Source organism: Danio rerio, chromosome 6 (assembly GCF_052040795.2).
Source record: "Danio rerio strain M-AB ecotype USA chromosome 6, GRCz13ab, whole genome shotgun sequence".
In the NCBI taxonomy this organism is placed as follows: Eukaryota; Metazoa; Chordata; class Actinopteri; order Cypriniformes; family Danionidae; genus Danio; species Danio rerio.
The window spans coordinates 45,155,317-45,179,573 of record NC_141026.1 but is presented as its reverse complement, the minus strand read 5'-3'; the positions used below and the strand labels follow the sequence as shown (position 1 = coordinate 45,179,573).

At 33.7% G+C, this 24,257-nt stretch overlaps 3 protein-coding genes across 17 annotated transcripts in view; 2 read left to right on the top strand and 1 right to left on the bottom strand.

Annotated features, from left to right (window-relative positions):
• Positions 1–4,561, top strand: part of glyctk (glycerate kinase) — a 55,802-nt gene extending 51,241 nt beyond the window's left edge. For all 15 annotated transcript variants that reach the window (XM_087255989.1, XM_087255987.1, XM_087255982.1 and 12 more), the window contains 3 exon segments: positions 923–1,074; positions 1,174–1,349; positions 3,593–4,561. In XM_087255989.1, the coding sequence (XP_087112115.1) occupies positions 923–1,074; positions 1,174–1,349; positions 3,593–4,492 (1,228 nt within the window). In that variant the 3' untranslated portion in view covers positions 4,493–4,561.
• Positions 4,562–5,181: 620 nt separating this feature from the next.
• Positions 5,182–8,467, bottom strand: tcta (T cell leukemia translocation altered). The gene is given in 3 exon segments (NM_001002585.2): positions 5,182–5,756; positions 7,879–7,927; positions 8,043–8,467. Coding segments are annotated over 3 exon segments (303 nt in total). The 5' UTR covers positions 8,254–8,467; the 3' UTR covers positions 5,182–5,713.
• Positions 8,468–15,364: 6,897 nt separating this feature from the next.
• si:ch73-361p23.3 lies at positions 15,365–24,257 on the top strand. The gene is made up of 8 exons (XM_087257832.1): positions 15,365–15,805; positions 15,901–16,011; positions 16,198–16,329; positions 16,656–16,728; positions 19,141–19,385; positions 19,471–19,578; positions 19,669–21,899; positions 22,299–24,257. The coding sequence occupies exons 1-7, from the start codon at positions 15,718–15,720 to the stop codon at positions 19,728–19,730; spliced, it is 819 nt and encodes a 272-aa protein (XP_087113958.1). The 5' UTR covers positions 15,365–15,717; the 3' UTR covers positions 19,731–21,899; positions 22,299–24,257.

Genomic DNA, 24,257 nt, shown 5'->3' with positions numbered 1-24,257 from the left:
GATCAATCTAAATGAAGAATATGTTGAAATTCTATTCATATCATATTCAATGTGTATATATATATTTATATATATATATATATATATATATATATATATATATATATATATATATATATATATATATATATATATATATATATATATACAGTATATATATCACAGAAGAATAAAATATCACAATGTTAGATTTTTATAATAAAAAAATAATAACAAAAAACAAGAATCTACAACATTCTTTAAACTAACTCCATAATTTTCTCGTCTCATTATTTGCTATTACATTTTTTTTTCAAAGTAAATAAACAGCAGAAACAGCGATCAAATCTATTCTTCCTTCATATACATTCTGAAAATCATATGCTTATACTGAGTGTGTGTGGATGTTTCCCAGAGATGGGTTGCAGCTGGAAGGGCATCTGCTGCGTAAAAACGTGCTGGATAAGTTGGCGGTTCATTCCGCTGTGGCAACCTCGAATTAATAAAGGGACTAAGCCATATTTACTATAAAAAAAACGAAAGCAACAGTAATGTATTATGAAGAATAAGATATTTTAAAATTGTAATTTTAACAATTTCACTAACCTTAATTTCTGTAGATTTTCTTTCCATTTTTATTATTATTAATTTATTTGTGTAGGATTGCATGAGATTGTGGTTGCTTAATTGTCATAAGGATATCACAATGTACAGCATTTTCTAAAGTTGTATGTAAAATATAGACAGACAGACAGACAGACAGACAGATAGTAGATAGATAGATAGACAGACAGTCAGACAGATAAAATGACAGACAGACAGACAGACACCATAACATAGTCATAACATTTTTCAGCTAGGCTATTCACTTCATATGTACTGTAGCTGCAGACTACTGTAAAGATGTTGCTGAGACAAACCATATGTTTGTGTGTCTGCTCAGGAAAATGCTGCTTGAGAGTAACAGCAGAATAACAGTCATGGAAGGAGCAAAGCACAATTTACCAGACACAGATGCTCAGAAGTCTGCAGAGTGCATTCGGGATCTGGCCAGCAGTCTGACTGAGAAAGATCTGCTGCTTGTGCTCATTTCAGGTACTATTTGGATACTATTAGGATACTGATTTGCGAAAAAAACACTTTTTAAACAAAGATTTTAGATTTATGCTCATGTCTATATGTGTCTGCACACAGGTGGTGGTTCTGCTCTCTTGCCAGCTCCAGCTCCACCCATGTCCTTGCAGGAGAAACAGGATGTGACCCGAAAGCTCGCCGCAGCAGGGGCTACAATTCAGGAGTTAAACACAGTGAGGCGAGCTCTGTCATTGTTAAAGGGTGGAGGCCTTGCCCAGTGTGCCAGCCCAGCCAAGGTAACAAAAACACATCAAAAGCACAATGTAGATATATACATCTAAGTCCCAGATTTGGGCACAGATTCAAGACCAAGATTCAAGAATTTAAAGTGACACAAATGAAAAAACTGCAGTATTTACTCAGCCTTAGGCCATCCAAGGTGTAGGAGCTGACATTTGTCCCTGGTTGTACCTTTGTGATTCATAAAAGTCAACGGCCACCGGCACATTAGAGTAAAAAAAAAAACAGGAAAATCAACGTGCAAGAAACTAAACATTATTTACAACAGTGCTATCGTTAAAGGTTCAAGACACCCTTGAGTACTTTTTTGAGATTTCAACATATATGTGTGTTGAGGATCAGTCAAGACATCATTAGCACCTATCAGCTTTAATTGTGAGGAAAACAGGAGATAAGTCCTCCTCATATAGTGTTTACATCATAGACTGTATGGAAGGAGTATCCGTGATGTCACCCATAGGTTTCTGAAGAACGCAAAAGAAGCTACAAGTGGGCGTGGCCAACGTCACCTTTTTGTTCATGTGTCATCGCAAAGTACGTTGTATATGCCGAATGATCAGCCAGAATCAGCTGAGGTGAAGTGATGGCTACCAGTGAGACCTAGCTGTCACTCAAGTGGCCACGCCCTTAATTATGCAGACTTAATATAACTTAATATAAAAGAAACGAATGAGTTATAAAATAATTTACCCCCCTGAAGGGTAATATTAGCTATATGAACTAGGCTGTAAACACATTTTTTTCTGCTGTAAAGTTGGCCATTTTAACAGTGGTCTCAATAGAAATCTGCTGTATTATAGAGCCAGGTCTAGTGGAATTTCGATGAGTTGCAGTTTCAGTTACTTGCGTATTAGCTTCTCAAGAGAGAGCGGGAAATTGCCGCTTGGTTTACATGGTTATCCTCATAATTATATAACAGATTGTGGTTATGTTTAAATGAAATTACAAGTAACAAATGTAGCAGGGAATTAAATTACTGTTTATTTCTTTGCATTTTACCTTTGTAAACTATAAAATCAAGCGTCATCTCACGGTTTGTGTCATTTTGTGAGCCAACTGACAACAGTTGTTCGCTCTCCCTTTTTTCCACTGCTCAGCTGGCCACGCCCACTCCTTCCACTGCTCGCAGCGCTCCACGCCCATTATGATGTAGATTTGAACTGAAAGCCCTGAGCTGTTCATGTCTGTTCCTGTCCCTAATGATGTAAGTGCCGGTAACTGTTGACTTGCATTCAATGAATCAGCAAAGACAGTTTCAGCTACAAATCTTTATGTTCTACTGAAGAAAAAACAGTCCTGAGGTTAAGTGAATCATCTGCAGATGTTTGTTTTTTTTTAATGAAAATTTAATACAACAGTGCAGGGTGCTTTCATACTAGCACTTTTGGTCCGCACCTGGGTTCATTTGACATCATAGAACGGTACGTTTAGCTAGTGAAAACTTGTCTTCTGAACTCGGGTGCATACCCATAAACCGTAGCTGAGTCCGCCTGAAAGAGGTGGTATGGGGTACGGTTCATGCGAACTCTGTTACGGGTCTCTTCTGATGTGAATGCAATTGTACCAAATAACGGTAGTTAACCGCCAACTGTACAACAAACTATCATTTTTATAATGTTCGTTCGTGTGTGTGTGTGTGTGTGTGTTACGCGGGACTGAGCCGGGTAGATACAAAGATGTCTGCTTGTCTCTTCCAAACACAGCTTCTACAGAAACTGTGTAATGTTTTGATTGGTTATATTTTTGCAGAAGAGTTGCTTTCTGTATGTCAAAACCAAAAGCTTCAGTAAAAGCAGAATGACCGCCATGTGCAGACGTTTCCATTTCGGCACTTGCTTTCGTGACCGTCACCTAGCAACGGCCGTAAACAAAACAGCAGCTCGATGACGGAAGCGTACCGGGGTTCAGAAGTAATAAAGTCAGTGTGAACACAAACCAACCGAGGAGGTGGCAAGCGGGGACAATCGAACTTGAATACGGTCCAGGCAATTGAACAAAGTGTGAAAGCACCCTAAAACAAAATACTGTTACATATTATGACACACTATACCTACACACAGTTCTGTCCAAAGTTGATTTTACATCATAGGTGCCCTTTATCTAAAAATCCCATTTTATTTTAAAAATGGTTCTTCTCTTCAAGACTTATTCCTCATTCAAAAATGAATGTAAAAATTAAGCAACAATCCACAATGTTAGTTGAGAATAATATATTCTCCAACATCACATTCTCTTTCAGGTGGTGGCTTTGATTCTGTCAGATGTTATTGGAGATCCTCTGGATTTGATAGCCAGTGGCCCAACAGTCAGGAGTGACTCCTCACCAGAGGAGGTCTGGGCTATCTTGGATAATTATAAACTCTCTGACTCTCTTCCGTCCTCTGTAAAAGAGGTGCTTAGTAAATCTATGTCCGGCCAGGGGTCGCGGGTTAAGAACCAGCCACAAGAAGTTAAAGACAATGTTTTAAATGTTGTAATTGGCTCAAACACTATTGCACTTGAATGTGCAAGCCGCAAGGCCAGTGAATTAGGACTTCGACCAGTCATTCTGTCTCCAGGAGTATGTGGTGATGTTCGCTCTGTTGCTCGACTATATGGGTTGCTTTCGAGTTTTGCATGCTCCCCAGGAAAGGAACCTCCTCCAGAACTTGCTGCAGAGATACTTAAGCTAGGGCCAGAGGTCGGGATAGAAAGCTGGGACTTGTGTCGCACCATGAATGTACTCGTGGGGGAGAGGAAAGAAGGCTGGGGTGCGACCTGTCTGCTTGCAGGAGGAGAACCCACAGTGAAACTGAGTGGAAAAGGCAGGGGAGGAAGGAACCAGGAGCTGGCCATGCGTGTGGGGCTTGAGCTCAGCCAAGGAGAAGTGAAGAGTGGTGCAGTGTTTCTCAGTGGAGGAACCGATGGACAGGATGGCCCGACTGAGGCAGCTGGGGCCGTCGCTGATGGGGAACTGAAAGAAGAGGCTGCGTCTCAAGGGCTGGACACTGACAGCTTTCTCGCCAACAATGATTCATTCACCTTCTTTTCAAAGCTTTCTGAAGGACGACGGTTACTCAACCCTGGACTGACAGGGACCAATGTGATGGATGTCCATGTTATGCTGCTGCCACCATCACCCCAAAAAGACCTCCACTAGTTTGACACTAGGTTGATTTATTTGAAAGCAACACAAATTTGGGGGAAATAAATGATTTTTCTGCTCTAACATAGTCTGCCAGAAGTGCACTTTTGTAAGATTTGGAATAATTTATATATATATATATATATATATATATATATATATATATATATATATATATATATATATATATATATTTATATATATGTATATATATATATATTTATATATATGTATATATATATTTATATATATATATATATATATATATATATATATATATATATATATATATATATATATATATATATATATATATATATTTATATATATATATATATATTTATATATATATATATATATATTTATATATATATATATTTATATATATATATATATATTTATATATATATATATATATATATTTATATATATATATATATATTTATATATATATATATATATTTATATATATATATATTTATATATATATATTTATATTTATATATATATATATATTTATATATATATATATATATTTATATTTATATATATATATATATATATATATATATATATATATATATATATATATATATATATATATATATATAAATATATAAATATATAAAGTGCTTTTTGATGTGTATTGTAGTAAGTAAAATACAATTTGCTTATAAAATAAAAAGCCGGAACATGCTAAATAGTTAGATTCATAATATTTATTATATAATCCACTGCAAAACAAAAAGACACCAGTATTCTTTTGAATATCTGAAAGCCAGGTAGAGGTACTTGTCTTTATTTCTCTGTACAGTTAAATCTATTTTCCACTGAAATCAAACATTCCTTTAAACAGACCAGATCACTATGTGAACATATGGGACCTTCCTTTTGACTAGTATTCATGTCAGTTTTTAATCAATGATGATACTGTGGCTCAAGTCTATCTATTCGTTTGCAGAATTCAATCCAACATTTCTCTAAAGTCTATTTACTTATTCAGAGCTTCTGTATGTCATAGCTCACTCCCTTAATGCTCTCCTTCTAGTGCACTGCACCATTCAGTCAGGGATTTTCAAGCACGTTTTCATGTGTTTGGGGCTTGAGACTGGCACCACTCCTTCACAGACAAACACACTGTTTAAGTTGTTATAATGGCACAAGTGTCTTGAAGGAATGCAGTTGCCTTTTTCCATCTAGTGTGTCTGTGCTCTGAGGTCAGCTGGAGGTACTTCATCACTCACGGTGGGTTTTCATGGCATCACCAGCTGCACTTTCCCTAGGAAGAAGAAAACCATTAGGGTATGTATAACTTTATCTACTGATTACACATTTTTTTATAGACCTAATAAAATTAAATGCCAATATTTTTTCTAATTTCAAAAATGATTTAATAGGTGCTGTTTATTGAAACTTTTTTTGGGCTCATCAATAAACAACTGTAAGCTCACTCATAATGAGACTCGATATGAAATGCATGTGTATGAAAGAGGCAATTTATTCCAGTTGTTGACAGCAGAAGCTCTTCAAGGATTGTGTTCACAAGATAAAAAAACTATTAAGCAAAAACCTGACATGTTATATGTGTCTAGGTAAAAATGTGATAATATGTGTGTATGATGTAGTAGTATGTCCGAATTCACAGGTAAAAAGTTGATTCTGAAGTGATTACTATCCCATGATGTCACAGGAGATGATTTGTGAAGGGCAGTTGAGGACACAGGTGAGCTTGTAGGTCAAGTTACCGAACTGATTACTTAGAAAATGTTGCTGCAAGCAAGGGTGTAGATTTGGCATGGATGGAAGGGATGTGTCCCCACAAATATCCTGCAATTACTGAAATGTCCCCATCAATAACTTAATCACCTTCAAAATTAAATAAAGCTATGTAAACCCGTAGTGACCTAGACACACAGAAAGGGTAAATCACATTCTCTTCTCAGATCCTCCCTCCCACAAAAAAAAAAAACATAAGAAGTGTGTGATTGGCTGGGTCTATTTATGCTGTTAATGACAGCTGTAATTACGTTTTAATGTGAGAAGCCCCCAAAAAAGGATATTTTCCAGTCATCCTTCGCTGTATAAGGCATATACATACGTAGCAACGACAAGTTTTTAAAGTCAAGCTCGCTTGGAGTTCTTAGTAAATAAAATTCAGTTTTGATTTTGCCGTTCATGATTATAAAAAAAAATCAGGATAAAATGGTTCAATTGCATCATATGCCTCTCTAAATTTTTTCTACATTCATCCCTTGTCAAAGCCAGATTGCACTAAAATCCTGTAAATTGACTTTTGCAGCATGGTATGTGTGTCATTATTTGTTATGTTACGAAGTGTTTAAAGCCTTTATTCATATTTATAAAAGCATGAACGAGAATCTGTGCTGTTCTACGCATGTGCTATAGGGATTTATGTCATCACCAACATCATGAGCAAATCTACACCCTTGGCTGCAAGGTTTGACATATTGCAAAAATTGGGACATTCTAAAAAGCTTAACGAGGCTTAATGTACCTAAACAACAACCAGGGAAACCCAAAATTTCCGTCAAACTTTTCTTGTGATTAACCCAAAGTATTGCAAATATTACGAGTCCCAGTTTCAAAGATAAAGTCAAACACATCATGTTAAGCGTTTTCTACTCCATTGAAGTCTATTATAAGGAAGAAAAAAAAAACTTAACAAGTGGGGAAAATCAAATTTCTATCATATTTGTGATTTGCACTACTAGCAAAAGAATGAGCCCTGTTTTCACATTTAAAGCATTTTCCCCTATGTTGTTGTGGGATGTCAATGACATGCACAAGCACATCATTTTGACAGCAAGGGTTAATCTGTAATAAATAAAGTTTGATTTTATGAACAGCCTTTTTAACATTTCTTTTCCCTTGGTTGTTGTAAAGTTACGTTAAGACTTTACTTATTATTATGGACTTCAATGGGGGAGAAAATGTTTAACGTGATATTGTTGATTTCATCTATAGAATTAGGGTCTGCACTTTTGACAATAGTGTAGTTAGGGTTAATTACAAGAAATTTTGACAAAAATTTGTGTTTCACTGGTTGATGTGTTTGTACATTAAGCGTTTTGCTTTTTTACAATAAACATTTAAAAATGTCCCCAAAAATTCTAATTGACCAAGATGCTGAACTGTTTTATTAATATTAAACTGAGCTTAGATTATTAGTTTTGTGATGTTGGGGAGAATTAGCATTAAACCGAGGTTTTTCAAGTCAAAACTCTTTAAAACGAATAACAGTCACTTTACACTGTGTTTTATTAGTAGAAGTGGTATATGCTGCGTTTTTATTGCGCTTTTTTGGGCTATTTCTGGTCTTCAGGTAAACACACCTGGCAACCCTGAACGATTTGGTCACGTACTCAAGAAAGGCCACCTACCATCCGCTCAGGTGAGTGTCAGGAGTCCCGCCATTCTGTCCTCCAGTCCCTAAGACATAATCAAAAGCATATTTAGTCTTATTCCTACCACTTAACGTCCATTAACTGTAATGGGAATCATTATCATTGATTATGTGGAGCGCCATAAAAGAGCAGACATTTACCCTGCCTGTAGTACATGTCGTTGACCGTATTCCCGTACACTTTCCAGGCAAAATGGATGGCTACGAGACTGACGACAAGCCAGCTGAAGAGTATTTTAAACACGGCGACTCTCATGTCGTTTGCCAGCCAGTCATCCACAAACTCGGACAGAAAGGAGACCAGACTGTCAACCATGCGAGACAAGAACTCGAAATCCCACGATTCCTCCATTCTGGGTATTTGCTATCTTACATTCTAAGGGTTAACGTTAATTTTAAAGCAGATTATCCCGTTAATTCAGAAAATAGGTGTAACTGAGCATCCATCTTTAAAGTAAACAAAGCAGAACCGCTATCTCTTCTTCACGGGATGAGAAGATTCGGGTTTTAGGTGTGATCATCGCCATCTAGAGTAGAGAGAGTAGAGCAGTTCCTTTTGGTCTTTTTTTTATTATTGAACAAACAGGGATGTACAGAGTTATACATAAAACAGTATACAATGGAATTAACAACAAAAATTAATCGTGTACATTAAGTATTTTTTCCAGTAGTTGAGATGTCTTAATAGCTTTGGTATTACTTTGTATAGCAGTGAGGGAATCATAAAAAAGTTTTAGATCAATGAAAAATAGTTTACAATTTGGTACAGTCAGCATACATTTTGTTTTGTGGATGTGATACTTTCCAAATAAAATAAGAATTTTTGCTATTTTGTCCATTTCCAGTAATCCAGAGTTGCAATCCGTAAAAAAAAAAATTTGCTCAGTTATACTGATTAATTTATAAAACACTTCAAAAAGTAGTAAGGAAACTTGGGACCAAAACTGTTTTGTGTAACTGCAACTGAAAAATAAATGAAGAATTGTTTCCGGTTCCTTTTTACAAAAACAACACAAGGGTGAAAAACCTTCCTTAAACTTACTTATAAAATCATTGCATGGATAATATCTATGTAATATTTTAAAAATTGTTTCTTTTACTTTATTAGGAATTATGTATTTTGTAATATCTGACCAGATTTTTGGGGAAAAGAAGAATGAAGGGAATGCTTGTTTCCATTTAACCATTGCAATTGGAGGAACACTTTTATCTGCAGTTAGGATATTCCTGATATAATTGTTATTACATTTTTTATCTTTGATAGAAAGGCCCTTAATAGTAAGCTCTGGGTGAGAGCCAGATACATGGTTATATATTTTTGCGGTTTTAATAAGGTGAAGTAATTTTGGGGAAATACAATGAACAAATTTTTTGTATTCAATTAAAGTAATTTTTAAACCAAAATTATTAATAAATTCATTGTAATCATATAAATCCCCTACACGATTTAATAAGTCTGTAACAAAAATTACTCCTTTTTTAACATAATCATTCCAAAATATGGACTTGTTTTTAAATAAAATATACTGATTGTTCCAGATAATACATGAGTGGGGGGAAAAGTTATGCTTATAAATCAGTTTCCATGTATTCAAGGCTTGTTTATGAAAAGTTGACATCTTAATAGGAATTTTAGAACACTTAAAATCACAAGTTAGCAAAAAGTGTAGGCCACCACATTTTTCAAAGATATGATTTGGGATAGAGAACCATAAGGAATTATTGTTATGAAGACAATTTTTGATCCAATTGATTTTAAAGATATTGTTAATAGTTTCGAAATCTAATGCATTAAATCCTCCTTCTGATATATTCCTAATTATTGTTTTTCTTTTAACAGTTCCTTTTGGTCTAATGGCCCAATAATATCCAGCTGCAGGCCCGCAGAACCACACACGTTTTAGGCACACACAATCTAGGACACACAATCTAGGCAAACTATATATGGTTACGACGGACGTTAAAGTTATAACGTCTTTTTGGACATCGTCACCGATATATTTTGATATATATGATTAATAAATATTGTGCACAATAAACAATAGTGTTTACTTTACTTTATTTCACAAATATTGCGATTGAGACGGCCGAATGGGGAGCAGTGTTTCCGATCGTCATTCAGTATAATAGACTGAACAGTTTTTAATCAGTCATTATAGCTGATCAGTCATTATTATCTGACAATAATATGGCAGATACTCGTTTGCTGGCCTTGCTGAATGATCTCATTTGGACAGGTTTGATTTATATAATGGATTAATTTATGATGAAGGAAATAATAACAAGTTATATAGGCAATAATACATTATATGTAATAAAAATCTTTTTACATGTAACAAATTTATAACACTATATTAATATTTTACTCAAGTGATTTAATAGTGTTTATTAGCTTAATTTTCTAATAACCTTTTAATTAATGATTTCCCACATTTAATACTGTAGTAATTTAATACTACAGTAATAGGAAACAAATAGGAACAATTTAACTATTAATAAAAAATCATAAGTGTATATACACATATACATACACACATACATACACACATACATACATACATACATACATACATACATATATAACAGCTTTAACAGTGACAGTTTAGTAAAATATAGTAGTTTATATATAAAGTTATAATTATAATCAGTTAAGATAATCAGTTTATAAATATATTGTTTAAATGGTTAACTATAGTAGGCTAATTTATTTTAAAGTTACATATTATTGTTTGCTTTTTACTTTACAACAAAGTGATTTTAACCAAGTATGATAATATTAAGAGCTTGAATTAGTTTATTACACTTAATCCAACAATTAGACGGTCTATTATGTTTTCTTTGTGTGTATGGACACATGAATAAAGTCATAAGTGTCTTTAACCAATTATTTTTATTTACATAATTTGAGTTCAGAAACTGCAGGGATGTTAAAATGATCGTTACGATATAATAATAATAATAATAATGACTGAAATGGGAAACCATATTTGTGAAATTCAATAGGTGGTGATAATGCTAAAGAGTTAGTTACCATATATGGTTTGCCTAGATTGTGTGTCCTAGATTGTGTGTGCCTCAAATGTGTGTGGTTCTGCGGGCCTGCAGCTGGATAAGTAAAGCAGTTATTTTTAACTTTAAATTATAGACCATTTCTTTTTAATTTGTTAACATTTTGAATGGTCTTGTTGTAATTATTTACGTTTTTCTGCATTAACGTTACTAAAGTGAACACAACAAAAAATATATATATTTTTGACAAAGTATCACACTGATATGATGAAATGTTTCCCAGAGATGGGTTGCGGCTGTAAGGGCATCTGCTGCGTAAAAACTTGCTGGATAAGTTGGCGGTTCATTCCGCTGTGGCGACCCCGGATTAATAAAGGGACTAAGCCGACAAGAAAATGAATGAATGAATGACTGATATGATGAAATGAAAAGATACAGTTTTATAGTTTAACCATGTTTTGTAAACGTTTATTTGTTCATTTATTTTGAATGGCGTGGTTTTCTGATCTGCCGGCTGTCATATGCTCTTGATTATTATTTTTAATATAGACTATTTCAATGTGGGGATGTTATTGGCCCATTAACATTTCCTGCCTGTTGCAAAACTATTTCATAACTGTAACAAGAGGCGATTCCATCATAACGTAATGTTAGAATAGCTATCATAACATTATTTATTAATATGTGGATTTTTTGGATTCTTGAAAGCTCTGGAAATGAAAAATGTGGAACAGGAAATACGTTAAAGCCATTGTTATTGTCTACATCCCTCAAAATTATCTATATGGAGAATGTTTAACCCAACTCTCTGTAACAATTTTGAACTGATAACAACCAAAATGAAAAATATTTTATTAATTACTTTCCATCAGGTTGCTCCTAACCTTATATATAGACCTGCATTTTTCTTGGAGCACAAATTAAGATATTTCTTCAAATTATAGATATTTGACATCGTCCATAGACAGCAAGCAGGACCTTTAGTAGCATAATTTTCATTTTTCGGTGAACGCTAACCCTTTATTCTTCTGAGAGTCTAAACAAGGTAAATGATACAAACAAGGCAAACTATAATGGAAATAAATTATTCAATTATATATATTAAATACAGCCTCACAGGCTTAAAGTCATTCCCAACAGATAATAAAATATCATTCCAATACAGAATAAAACATATAAAAATTAAATACACAATACAATTTGGGAAATAGAGTTACAGAATCTAAAATCTCCTGTATTGCATTTATATTGTTGGATTTCAAAGTTGTTGTTTTTTTAATGAAGTACACTGAATAAAAAAGTTTCAAAGATGATTCCTCGGATTTACTACAATGTTTTAAGTTAAGTGATTGTAAACTATTTATTTTGGCTAAATTTAAACAAATTAATAAATTTGAACATTACTAAATATAATTTGTTTGTTTAAATTCAACCCAAATAGTTTGCAACAATTTTGCAGACATCATTTTTTTAGTGTGGAAGTTAGTGTATTAAGAATCCAGAAGCTTTCTTTCTAAACAAGTTGCTGTAAAGTGGAAAATGTTCTAGAATACATTTATTCATTTGATTTCTTTTCAGCTTAGTCCCTTTATTAATCTGGGGTCGCCACAGCGGAATGAACTGCCAACTTATTCAGCAGGTTTTTACGCAACGTATGCCCTTCCAGCTGCAACCCATTTCTGGGAAACATCCATACACACTCATTTACACTCATACACTAAGGACAATTTAGCCAACCCAATCCACCTATACCGCATGTCTGGACTGTGGTGGAAACCGGAGCATCCGGAGGAAACGCACACGAACTTCACACAAAAACGGCAACTGACCCAGCCGAGGCTTGAACCAGCTATTTTTCTTGCTGTGAGGCGACAGCACTACCTTTTGCGCCACTCATACGCTCATATGTTCTAGAATAGATCATTATAATGTTCTTTACAGGAAATAATTGATTCCTTAAAAACATGAACTGTCCACTCAAATGTTTCTATGTGGAACAAAAAAAAACTGGTTAATTTATGTAATCGCTGCCAAAACCTACTTATGGAAACTTATTTTTTTGGAAACAAACCGAAAGTCTTAATTTGCAACAGAGGCTTCCTATGAGATTAAACTTTGCCATCTTGACGCTTCAAATGTTAAAGATTTGAGAGTGTATTTGCTGAGCTGGCAATAAAGCTACTAAACAACTAAGCATAATCCATAATCTCAAAGTATTTTCCATAAGTCAATATCAGTGCACTGATGCTACTGAAAGAATATCCTTCTTTTAGCGTAGTGTTAAAAAGTAAACTATAGTATTTTATTGATCAGATGTAGGTCAACTGAGAGTGTGAATTCCAACCACTGCGTCATTCCCCGCTGCCATCACCTTTATTTCATTTTCTATTTTTATCTTCAAAGCGAGCTGTCTATTAAAGATCAACACAGTCATTATTGTTTCAGTGCTCAGTTAAATTGGGAAAACACCTAGTGTGTCAAAGTTTCTCTCTTTCTCTCTCTTCTTTATATTTCTTTGTTTTCATATAGCTCCATACATATTTATAAGTAAGTTTTGTTCTGTGAATGAACTTCTTATAGTGGATCACAGATGTCTCACTCACAAGCGGAACAGGATGAAATCTACACAGTGTCATCATGGTTAACGGAACCTCTGCACTGTTTTCTGCTGACAGAAGCATTTCATTGATGTTTCTTTATCTTTACAAAGGCTGTTTTTTTTTCTTGGAACACATTATAATGTCTTTTGTGTTTCTTTGGCAACTCTACTTTCAGTATTTTTTCATCACTAAGTTTTGTCCAATGCTTTTGAATTGATGATAAAGGGTTGATTAGAACACGCCTATTCCCTTCATATGCGTAACACCCTTTTTTCCTGTAAAAAGCAGTCTGGTAAACCCTATACCTCAGATGCTCTGTGCTAAATGTGTCAGACATAACCTGTTTTCGGTACTGTTGCACAAGATTAGGTTTTTCCTACAGTATATGCAAAGATGGCTGAGTCATTTCATACACAAAGAGAGCACCTTTACATTTGCAAATTATTTCATCAAAATCAATCAAATTAATCAAAACCAGAGATGATGCTTTCAAGAAGCAAATGTGAGCCCTTTAAATCACCTTTCATTCATACATATCTTTGTTGTTTTAAATTTTGGTAAGAATATAATCATTTTGTTGAGTTTTTCCTCATTTTTATTAGTTAAAGTATGGGCTACATGAAATTATAAATATTGGAATTTAATGTTAAAAACATAACTGAATATATATATATATATATATATATATATATATATATATATATATATATATATATATATATATATAATATATATATATAATATATTTTTTTAAAGCAGCGATAGACAATAATTAAATACTTTAGAAGGAGGCTAATAATGCAGCATACTGTATATATACTTGAAGTCAGAATTATTAGCCCCCCTGTTTATTTTTTCCCCACAATTTCTGTTTAGCAGAGAGAAGATTTTTTTTTCAACATATTTCTAAGCGTAATAGTTTTAATAAATAATTTCTATTAACTGATTTATTTTTTCTTTGCCATGACAGTAAATAATATTTTACTAGATACTTTTCAAGACACTTCTATACAGCTTAAAGTGACATTTGAAGGCTTTAATAGGTTAATTAGGTTATCTAAGCAGGTTAGGGTAATTAGGCAAGCTATTATTTGATGATTTTTTGTTCCATGTTTTGTCTATGTTTTATCAGACATACAGTAAAGCAGGTCGCACACCAGAAGCGCCGCTCGGCGGCGCGCCACACAGTGCCACCAAGCGACATGCATTTTAGAATTCTAAACATAGGTTTCTATCAGGATACACACACCGGCGCTGTTATATATACAACAGTTCTGTCTGGTTCTCAAATCTGATTGGCTGAAAGCCGTGCGATATTCTGCAATATAAGAACTCCTACAGCCTCTTTACAGTTTGTGTATTACTCCGCACACATACAGCCAGCAAAAAGCAGACACTAAAATTCTAAAGTTTAAAAGATGCTTTTAACTGTTTTAACAGCTGTTTAACTGTCAGCTTATGATTTCAATCCAAAGGCGGAAGAAAGTAGTTCCTTATCCAAAAGGGGTTTTGAGACTCTCCATGTTTGATTTTGTTTTTATATACACAATTATGTCGTCAAACTGCTCAATATCACACTTGTAGCAGTGCGATATGACTGTAAATCGGCACTGGTGGGGGCACTAAGGCACAACGCATGCCTCCCACCAGTGCCAATATACAGCCATATCGCACTGCTACTTGTGTGATATTGCTCATATATATATATATATATATATATATATATATATATATATATATATATATATATATATATATATATATATATATATATATATATATATATATTTATATATATATATATATTTATATATATATATATATATAGAATGCCAGCCCTTCACCAAAATCTTAAGATCTAAATAATTTTTTAGAGCATTTTTATGTCTGGCTTTATTTTGTAACCACTGGCATCCACCAATCCAATGCACAGCTATCAAATTTAACATGTCAGATTAAAATATTTTTCTGATAATATCTTCTAATAAAAGGTCTTTAACGTCACAGTTGATATGATACTCAAGAAAAACATACTTTTCCATAACTGCATGTTTTCGTTCCACAAAGAGACTGTGGGTGCGTCGGAAACAAAGCGGGGTGAGGTTTGACGGGTGCTCATGCATGCTGGGGGTAAATGTCAACCTCTGTTTCCTCTCATTTGAGAGTTTCGCACAGAACCAGCACTATACTACAGGGCTACCGCTGTCATGTTTTGTGACATGAAAGTCCTCTCCATTCTTCTATATTTGCTGTTACTTCATAGAATTGGAAGCGCTACAGGAGAGTGTCTAGCAGGTATGTATGATTATGGTTATATAATAATTCTCTGTTGAGTTGAATGTAATATTGGTCACATGAAGCAGCTCTTGAAAGATGTCCATGTATTGTAGGTCAGAAGGTAAACTACAGCACAGGTAAATGTGAGAACTGTCCAAAGGGTCAATACAGCCCTAAAAGTGGAAACAGTGTTCACTGTTACAACTGCAGCAAATGCAAAAAAGGTAAGTGCCACAGTCTATTCTTTTAGACCGCGAGCTAGATTTACATTTAAGAATGCTGTATTACAGCAATAGTGTACTGTGTCATAGAATTTGGTGTTTAGCTAACAGCACTGGATTTGTGTAAGAAAACACGCAATTACATAAAAGTCTATTTTCAACAATAACTTGCATTGCTGTTTTTCTCAGGCAGTCATGTAATCAATGAGTGTACACTTACCAGCGACACTCAGTGCAGATGTATGCAAGGTTTTACACCTGTCGATACACTAAAAGAAGAGGTTTGTGTCTGTAAAAAGGGTTCTGGAGTGAATAAGAAAGGTAACCGTTAAATCCTACGTAACTGAATATATATATATATATATATATATATATATATATATATATATATATATACATATATATATATATATATATATATATATATATATATATATATGTATATATATATATATATAATATATGTATATATATATATATATATATATATATATATATATATATATATATATATATATATATATGTATATATATATATATATATATATATATATATATATATATATATATATATATATATATATATATATAATTTTAGTCTTAATTGACTAAAGTGCATCTAATGAAATGTGGACTTTTTTCTCTAGGAAATGAATGCCAAACATGTAGCCAAGGATTCTTTACAGATAAAGATGACACAGCTTGTCAAAGATGGAAGGAGTAAGTTTTAGCAATGTCAAATGATATATCTTGACTCAAGTACCAATTCAAATGTGTAAACATTCTTACAAAAAACAAACCAGGTTTTATTATAGGGAACTTGTAGCATGTTTTTAGACGCAGTGATTACTATTTGTATAACCACAGTTGGCTGCCATGGGTTGTATAGCTGGTTGATGTGCGGTTAACATGGTTCAACAACTAAGTTTTGTTTTTGTTCTGTTAGGTTTGTAGTTAAACCATGGTTGATTTTCATAAGGGGCTGTTGTCATTATAGGGAGATGATGGGAAACGAAGAGCATGCTCTATAGTGTAGCCTACTCGGTGAGAGGGAGCCAACGCATAAAAAAAAATCCCATTTTAAAAAGATGAATGACTTTCAGTCTGAAACCCTAAAGCATATTAGTCATCTCAGCAGATTTATGCAATGTAAATGAGCGCCCTCTTGTGCTTGTCTGATGATTCAGCACAAAATGATCAAATTGATAAAATGTTTGAAAACCGATTTAACTTATTTAACATTTATTTATTGTGTAAACATGTTAAATTACCTTAATGGGAGTTTTAAACCTGAATACGTTCCCCTATTCTGGTGAACGCAAATGAAGATGTTCTGAAGAATGTTGAACACTAAAAATCTAAATAATAATAATAATTTAGAAATCAACTGTTGAGTTTGTCCATATTTTAAGTCATTTATATTTGTACTGTAATAACATCATCATGATATGTATACAGTTTTCAGCATAAATGAGTAAACGCTGCTTTGAAAATGAATATTTTTTGACATTTATCATTGAATATAGCCAGTAATTTTTGTTGGATTCAAACAAAACGGTTTTATTGAACAGTTATATTCATTTAAAAAGAGATAGACAGAAAGACATATTTAGATATTTACAATTATATATAACCTATATCATATACATTAACAAATATTTTCTCAAATATATGCATGAATGTGTGTATTTATATAGATATGAAAACACATATAGGTTATGTCAAATCAATCGTTTATTTTGGATGCGATTGATCATGATTAAATGAAATTTTGCCCAGTATATATATATATATATATATATATATATATATATATATATATATATATATATATATATATTATATAATAATATTATAATATATATATATATATATATATATATATATATATATATATATATATATATATATAATATATATATATATATATATATATATATATATATATATATATATATATATATATATATATATATATATATATATATATATATATATTATAAAATAAATAAAAGTATATAAAATATATATATATAATATATATATGTAATTTATAAAACTCTGGTTTCCTGGCCAAATCCCTCCATTGACCCTTACAGTGAGAGCATTGGCAACTGGCGCTGTTGTCCTGTGGCTGCTATCGCATCATCCAAGTGGATGCTGCACACTGGTGGTGGTGTGGAGAGACCCCTCTCATGATTGTGAAGGGCTTTGAGTGTATGGGCATATACAATAAATACGCTATATAAGTTCACATTACTGTCTTACTTACTCTAAGTGACATCTGAAATTTTTTTCTATAATGAGTCTTTTTCTCAGCCTCTTATGTTTATGTTAAATTATTTCATGTTAAAAGTGATAAAAAAATAACCTATTATTTGCCATAAAAGTGAAATGACTGAATCAAATGATGTTTAACAGAGCAGATAAATTTTCACAGTATGTCTCATAATATTTTTCTTCTGAAGAAAGTCTTATTTGTTTTATTTCAGCTAGAATAAAAGCAGTTTTTAATAAAAAATCTAAATTATTAGCCCCTTTAAGCTATTTTTTCGATAGTCTACAGAACAAACCATCGGTATACAATAACTTACCTAATTGCCCTGTCCTGCCTAGTTAACCTAATTAACCCAGTTAAGCCTTTAAATGCCACTTTAAGCTGTACAGAAGTGTCTTTAAAAATATCTAGTAAAATATTATTTACTGTCATCATGGCAAAGATAAAATAAATCAGTTATTAGAAATGAGTTATCAAAACTATCATGTTTAGAAATGTGTTGAAAAAATCTGCTCTTCATTAAACAGATATTGGGGAAAAATAACAGGGAGCCTAATAATTCTGAGTTCAATTATATGTGTTTATTTATATAATCTCATTTTCTCATTTTGTCTCTCATGAGTTTTGTTCTGTTGAACACTGAAGAATATATTTTGTTAAATGTTGATACCCAGACAGACAGTTAGTGGTACCATAGTGGGAAAAACATTATGGAAATCAGTTGTTACTCTCTGGTTACAACTTTCTTCAAAATATCTTCTTTTCTGATTAGTCATATAGGTTTGTAATTATCATGAGTAAATAGTTGAATTTTAATTTTGACTTAACAAATGCTTTTCCCCTTTAATCTATAGGTGTAAAAATGGGGTTAATATCTCAGGCACCACTACTTCAGATGTTGTCTGCAATAACATAAAGACAGAGGAGATAAAAGCTCCTACAATCTTAATTCCCTTGTTCCGGACAGCCAAACCCACTTTAGCAGCCACTTTAGGAACTCCGACCACTTCAGGAACTACGACCACTTCAGAGACTAAGACCACATCAGGAACTACGACCTACTCTCCCGGAGAAAAAGCAGACAGCTTCTACATCTTCTGTAACCTACTTTTCCTTCAGTATCTCCAGATTTATTATTCAATTACAGTTTGTGTGCCTCTCATTTAACATGAATTTCATTCTAGGGCTGATTATAATTTGTGCTACTATTACTCTTCTCCTGGCTGGATTCTTGTACGGCAAGAGATTCACCCACTGCGTTCATAACCTCAAGAAAGCAAACTCTCGAAAAGGTGAAGTTCTTTTACTTTGGCAGTTTGACCTTGTTTGTGTGTGCAGCATTTATTTACTGTCTATATCTCTATTTAATTTGTTCCCTCTAGAAAGCACATGCAGAAAGCCTGTTGAAGAATCTGGGGAAAAGTGCCTGTCTTTACTTGTCTAACAGGTTAATTGGCCTTAGTGTTTCTTTTTGTATATTCTTTTGGAATATTTTGTATGCAAGAAATAGTAGTTGTTATATAACTAGTCAAGCTGCTGTTCAACACCATTTAAAACATAAAACCAATGTTTAATTGTCATTTTCTGAAACCTGCGTACATAAGGGGATGTTTAGGATCTCATTTACACCTCTTTTTTATGACATGAATTTAAAACATTCATGTAATTTATCTACATGCAAAGGTGGTTTGCACTTTGGATCGCATTGCACTTGTAGTGTAAATGCTCATTGATTTGAATTCAGGCGGCTTATTTATTTTAAGCCGTGAATTGATTTCATTACTTTGAAATCCGCTGATTAGTGAATTTAAATCTCTACCTTGGCAGAATGTGCACTGCAGTTGACCGCTGTCTGTGGGTTGACTGGTGGATGTCATTTCTATGCCACCACAGTTGTTTGCCTCAGTCGTTCTTGTAGTGACTCATTCACTCCTAAGAGATATTTGATAAACTCCTGTATCTAAATGATGTACACAGGGTTCCCACGGGTCAGGGGATTTCTGCAATATCATGGAATTCTAAAAAGTCTGTTCCAGATATGGAATGTCTGGGAATTTTTAGGAATGGAAAGATAATACATTTAAATCCAAATGCTTTATTGCAAACACAATAACAAAAATTAAAGAAAAAAATTATTTGATGTTTCTGATGATTTTTCACTTATTATTTTTTTCCCCCAGACGTATTTATTTGGGTAATCTCAAGCCGCTACTATTTTTCGGTACTATTTTTTTTGCCTCTGATCTTAATGTTTTTTCTTAGATTAGTTCTAGATTTGGAGTGGGTACTGACTAATCTAATTTTATATATTTCAACACAATCTCACTGCAATTCGTTTCAATCATTTTTAATTTAGCAGCTTGAGATTATCGCACACTAAATCCAAAATTTTCGTCTGATATTTTCGCACATAAAAAAATTATTTCGACCTTACATGTGTCAATCATAAAACATTTAACATGTCAATTTGAAACTTTCATCGATCGAAAAAAATTCAAACCAGGTTTGTTTTTTTCCACTTTTCGCATCCAAAAAAGCATTTTGAGGGGATTTTTGACAATTCAGAAGCACCGTACAAGTGAAAAGTTAAATACAAAATGCTGTCATTTTATCTATAACTTGGATAACTTTATGACAAACACAGTGCATAAAATAAAGACAGACGCTGCATTCGAAGTCTCCTACTACTCAGTAGGTACTCATTTAAATTTAAACAATACTGGACAGTTAGAAAAGTACTTTCTATACATTTTGAATGTTAGCAGTATGAATTGAAATCGTATTAAATCTGCCATTTTGTCATGATCACGTGACCTACCCCCGTCAGTTGCATCGCTTCACTCCGATTCATGAATTCTCTCATGGTGCATCATAAGATAGCATAGCGTGCATGAGATGCGGCTGCGTCCGAAACTGCCTACCACTTAGTAGGTACTGCATTTTAATTTTAACGTACTACTCGGCCGTTAGAAAAGTAGGTTCTATACAGTATGAATGTGAAAAGTATGAATGGAATTCGGACGTACTACATCCGCCATTTTGTCATGGTCACATGACCTACCTGCATCAGTTGCGTCGCCTCACATCCATTCATGAATTCTCTTGCGGGGCATTATGGGATAGCGCAGCGTGCAAGGGATGCGCACTCCAGAATCTCACCGGAAATAGTAAGTCATCCAGGTACTTCTCGCATACTGATTTTCTAATTCTATGAATTCGGACATACTACTCGGCTCACATACTGATTTTAGCACACTATAAAGCATGGAATTATGCAATTTTGGACACAGTCAGAATGTGGCGGGCAGTTGACTGGTGCATCACTGCCCTGCATCTGTTTGGTTTGTGTGTCCGTTTGACGTACTGCCCATTGACATTATAATAGAAAGCATGTTCCGCTTTCGATTTGTTGCTTCGACACATCAACGGGCCGCCATCGATCATAATGTGTATACGTACTGCCAGTCTCGGTTCAAAGTTTTTTCACGTACGTGAATTTGTGCAGTATCACAAGAAATGAATTAAAATTTCACTGATTTCCTGAAATAAACTTTGCATTTCGGGATAATCCAGCGCAGCTCTTTAATAACGAACTGAACTCTCCTTCCTCAATGCACCCTGCTGAAAAATCCAGCTTAAACCAGCCTAGGCTGGTTGGCTGGTTTTAGCTGGTCGACCAGGCTGGTTTTAGAGGGGTTTTGGCCATTTCCAGGCTGGTTTCCAGCCATTTCCAGCCTGGTCTTAGCTGGTCAGGCTGGGAGATGACCAGCTAAAACCAGCTTGACCAGCCTAACCAAGCTGGGAGTCCAGCCAAAACCAGCTATATCCAGCTTAACCAGGCTGGTCAGGCTGGTTTTAGCTGGATTTGGCTGGTAATTTTCCAGCCTGACCAGCTAAGACCAGGCTGGAAATGGCTGGAAACCAGCCTGGAAATGACCAAAACCCCTCTAAAACCAGCCTGGTCAACCAGCTAAAACCAGCCTAGGCTGGTTTAAGCTGGATTTTTCAGCAGGGCAGTATTGGATAAACACAATATGTAGCCTGTTCCTCTTTCTTTTAATTACCTTGGATAAAAGAGAGAAGAAAACAAAATATCACTGCTTGAACTCACTCCGAAATGTTTGCGTTTTTTTTCTAAATGGATTAATTATTACGCATCAGACTCAGTGTGCAAGGTGTGTCACATATGTGACGATTTTTTTGCATATGAATACGAAAAAAAAAACACAAACTAAAATTTCAGACTGGCAAAGACCTTAATTCATATGAATTTGTATAACCTCATTACCACATTTAAGTACGATTTGCTCATCCCCAATTACAGTTGAGTCTAGGGGCGGGATTGGGTGCCACGCCTCTTTTTTTAAAAATCGTACATTTTTGTACGACTGAACATGTATGAATTCATATGAATTAGCCACTAAACTGACAATCTTTCCTCATGAGATCAGGCTGATTTTTTTATTAAAATCAGGGATTTTTGGTTGTTGCTTAATGTTCTATTCTATTTTTATTAAAATGTATTTTTTGGGGGTGTTTTTTTATTTATAATTTTATTCTATTGTTTTGAATAGTATTCTTTTCAGCTCCATTTTATTTTTTTTTCTCGTTCATCATCAGTCACTTAAATCAAATATTTTAACTGTTAATTAAGACTATAAAATGCTTGAATAACATAAATTTTTGCCTTCAAAATGACCACTTCAAATACTGGGTGTTAAAAAGATGACAGAAAAGCTAAATGTAAACTCTGTAAAACTAATATTGAGCTGTCAAATATGGGAGAGGGAGCATTTTGCAGTCACACAAACTGTACGAAGCATACATGACTTCAAAATCTCAGGTAATTTCTACATTTTTTTTCATAGTGGCTATAAAAATTATGCAAAAGATATTCAAGCCATAAAACAATTTTATTATTGCACTGAAAAAAAGCCTCATTGGATCAACTAAAATAAATGACTTCATTTATTTAAGTTTTTCTAACTTATTTATCCCTGAAACCATAATAAATTAAGTGGATGTATTCATTTAGTTTTAAGAAGCTGAAGTGATTGAAGTTTTCACCTTTTACAGTGTGTGTTGTTATTATATTGTAAATATATACAGTAAGCGGTCTGTTTTTCCATTCTAGTTTGTTCCGTTTTAGTCAAACTCAGGGATTTTGATATTTGGCTTAAAGTGGGAACCCTGTTCACATATTTTGTTTTGCTAAAGACAACTTCTGAGAATCTTCATTGTATTTATTTGTATTTTTGTGTGTAGCCTTTTATAAAGAATCATTAAGTTTCTGTGAAATGGAAGTAACTTAGCTGCATACATACAGTAAGTAACGCAAGTGTGTTAGTAGATTGTTAGGCTAATTAAAATACTTGCCAGATTTGCTTATATTCAACGCATTGTTTAAAACAATCATTTTTCGACTGAAAGTTTGTTGATTTTTGAGACCATGCTTTGCTTTTGTTAACTACCGCGTAACTCTTCAATTCTTAAAACTTCTCAGATTCTGACCGATTTTGTTAAAACGATATGGCTAACATTAAGATTTGTGTTTTCATCTTATGGTTTTAGCACTTGCACTTAACAGCGTCAGATCTGGTATAGTCCCCTCCTACATTTGTTTCTTCCGAGAGTTGGCAGTGTCGCCTGCCTCTGTCTGTACTATAGAAATGCAGTGAGGTTCTTGGGAGGCGAGCTTTCGGTTGAACCTCTTCAGAATTTCCATGCATACATACGCAAGCACTCACGTTTCAGCCGTTAAATCTGTATGGCTATACTCCTTCCTCTGAATAAACCACAACCAACTGCAGGTGCTTGTGTAGGCTTTTTTTTGTGTGCGTGTGTGTATGTGCGTGTATTACAGAAAAAAGATCTTACTTTGACTGGTTGTATGACACTTCTGAGAAATTTCTCTTTAACAGCTTGTGAAGTGTTATACCAATATGCCAATTAAAATGTTTTTCAAGGAACA

Excerpts from the sequence above, each read along its gene's own strand:
- si:ch73-361p23.3 (XM_087257832.1), top strand. The coding sequence starts at position 15,718 with ATGTTTTGTGACATGAAAGTCCTCTCCATTCTTCTATATTTGCTGTTA. Across the intron at positions 15,806-15,900 it reads TACAGGAGAGTGTCTAGCAG|GTCAGAAGGTAAACTACAGC; the intron begins GTATGTATGATT and ends CATGTATTGTAG. Across the intron at positions 16,012-16,197 it reads CTGCAGCAAATGCAAAAAAG|GCAGTCATGTAATCAATGAG; the intron begins GTAAGTGCCACA and ends TGTTTTTCTCAG.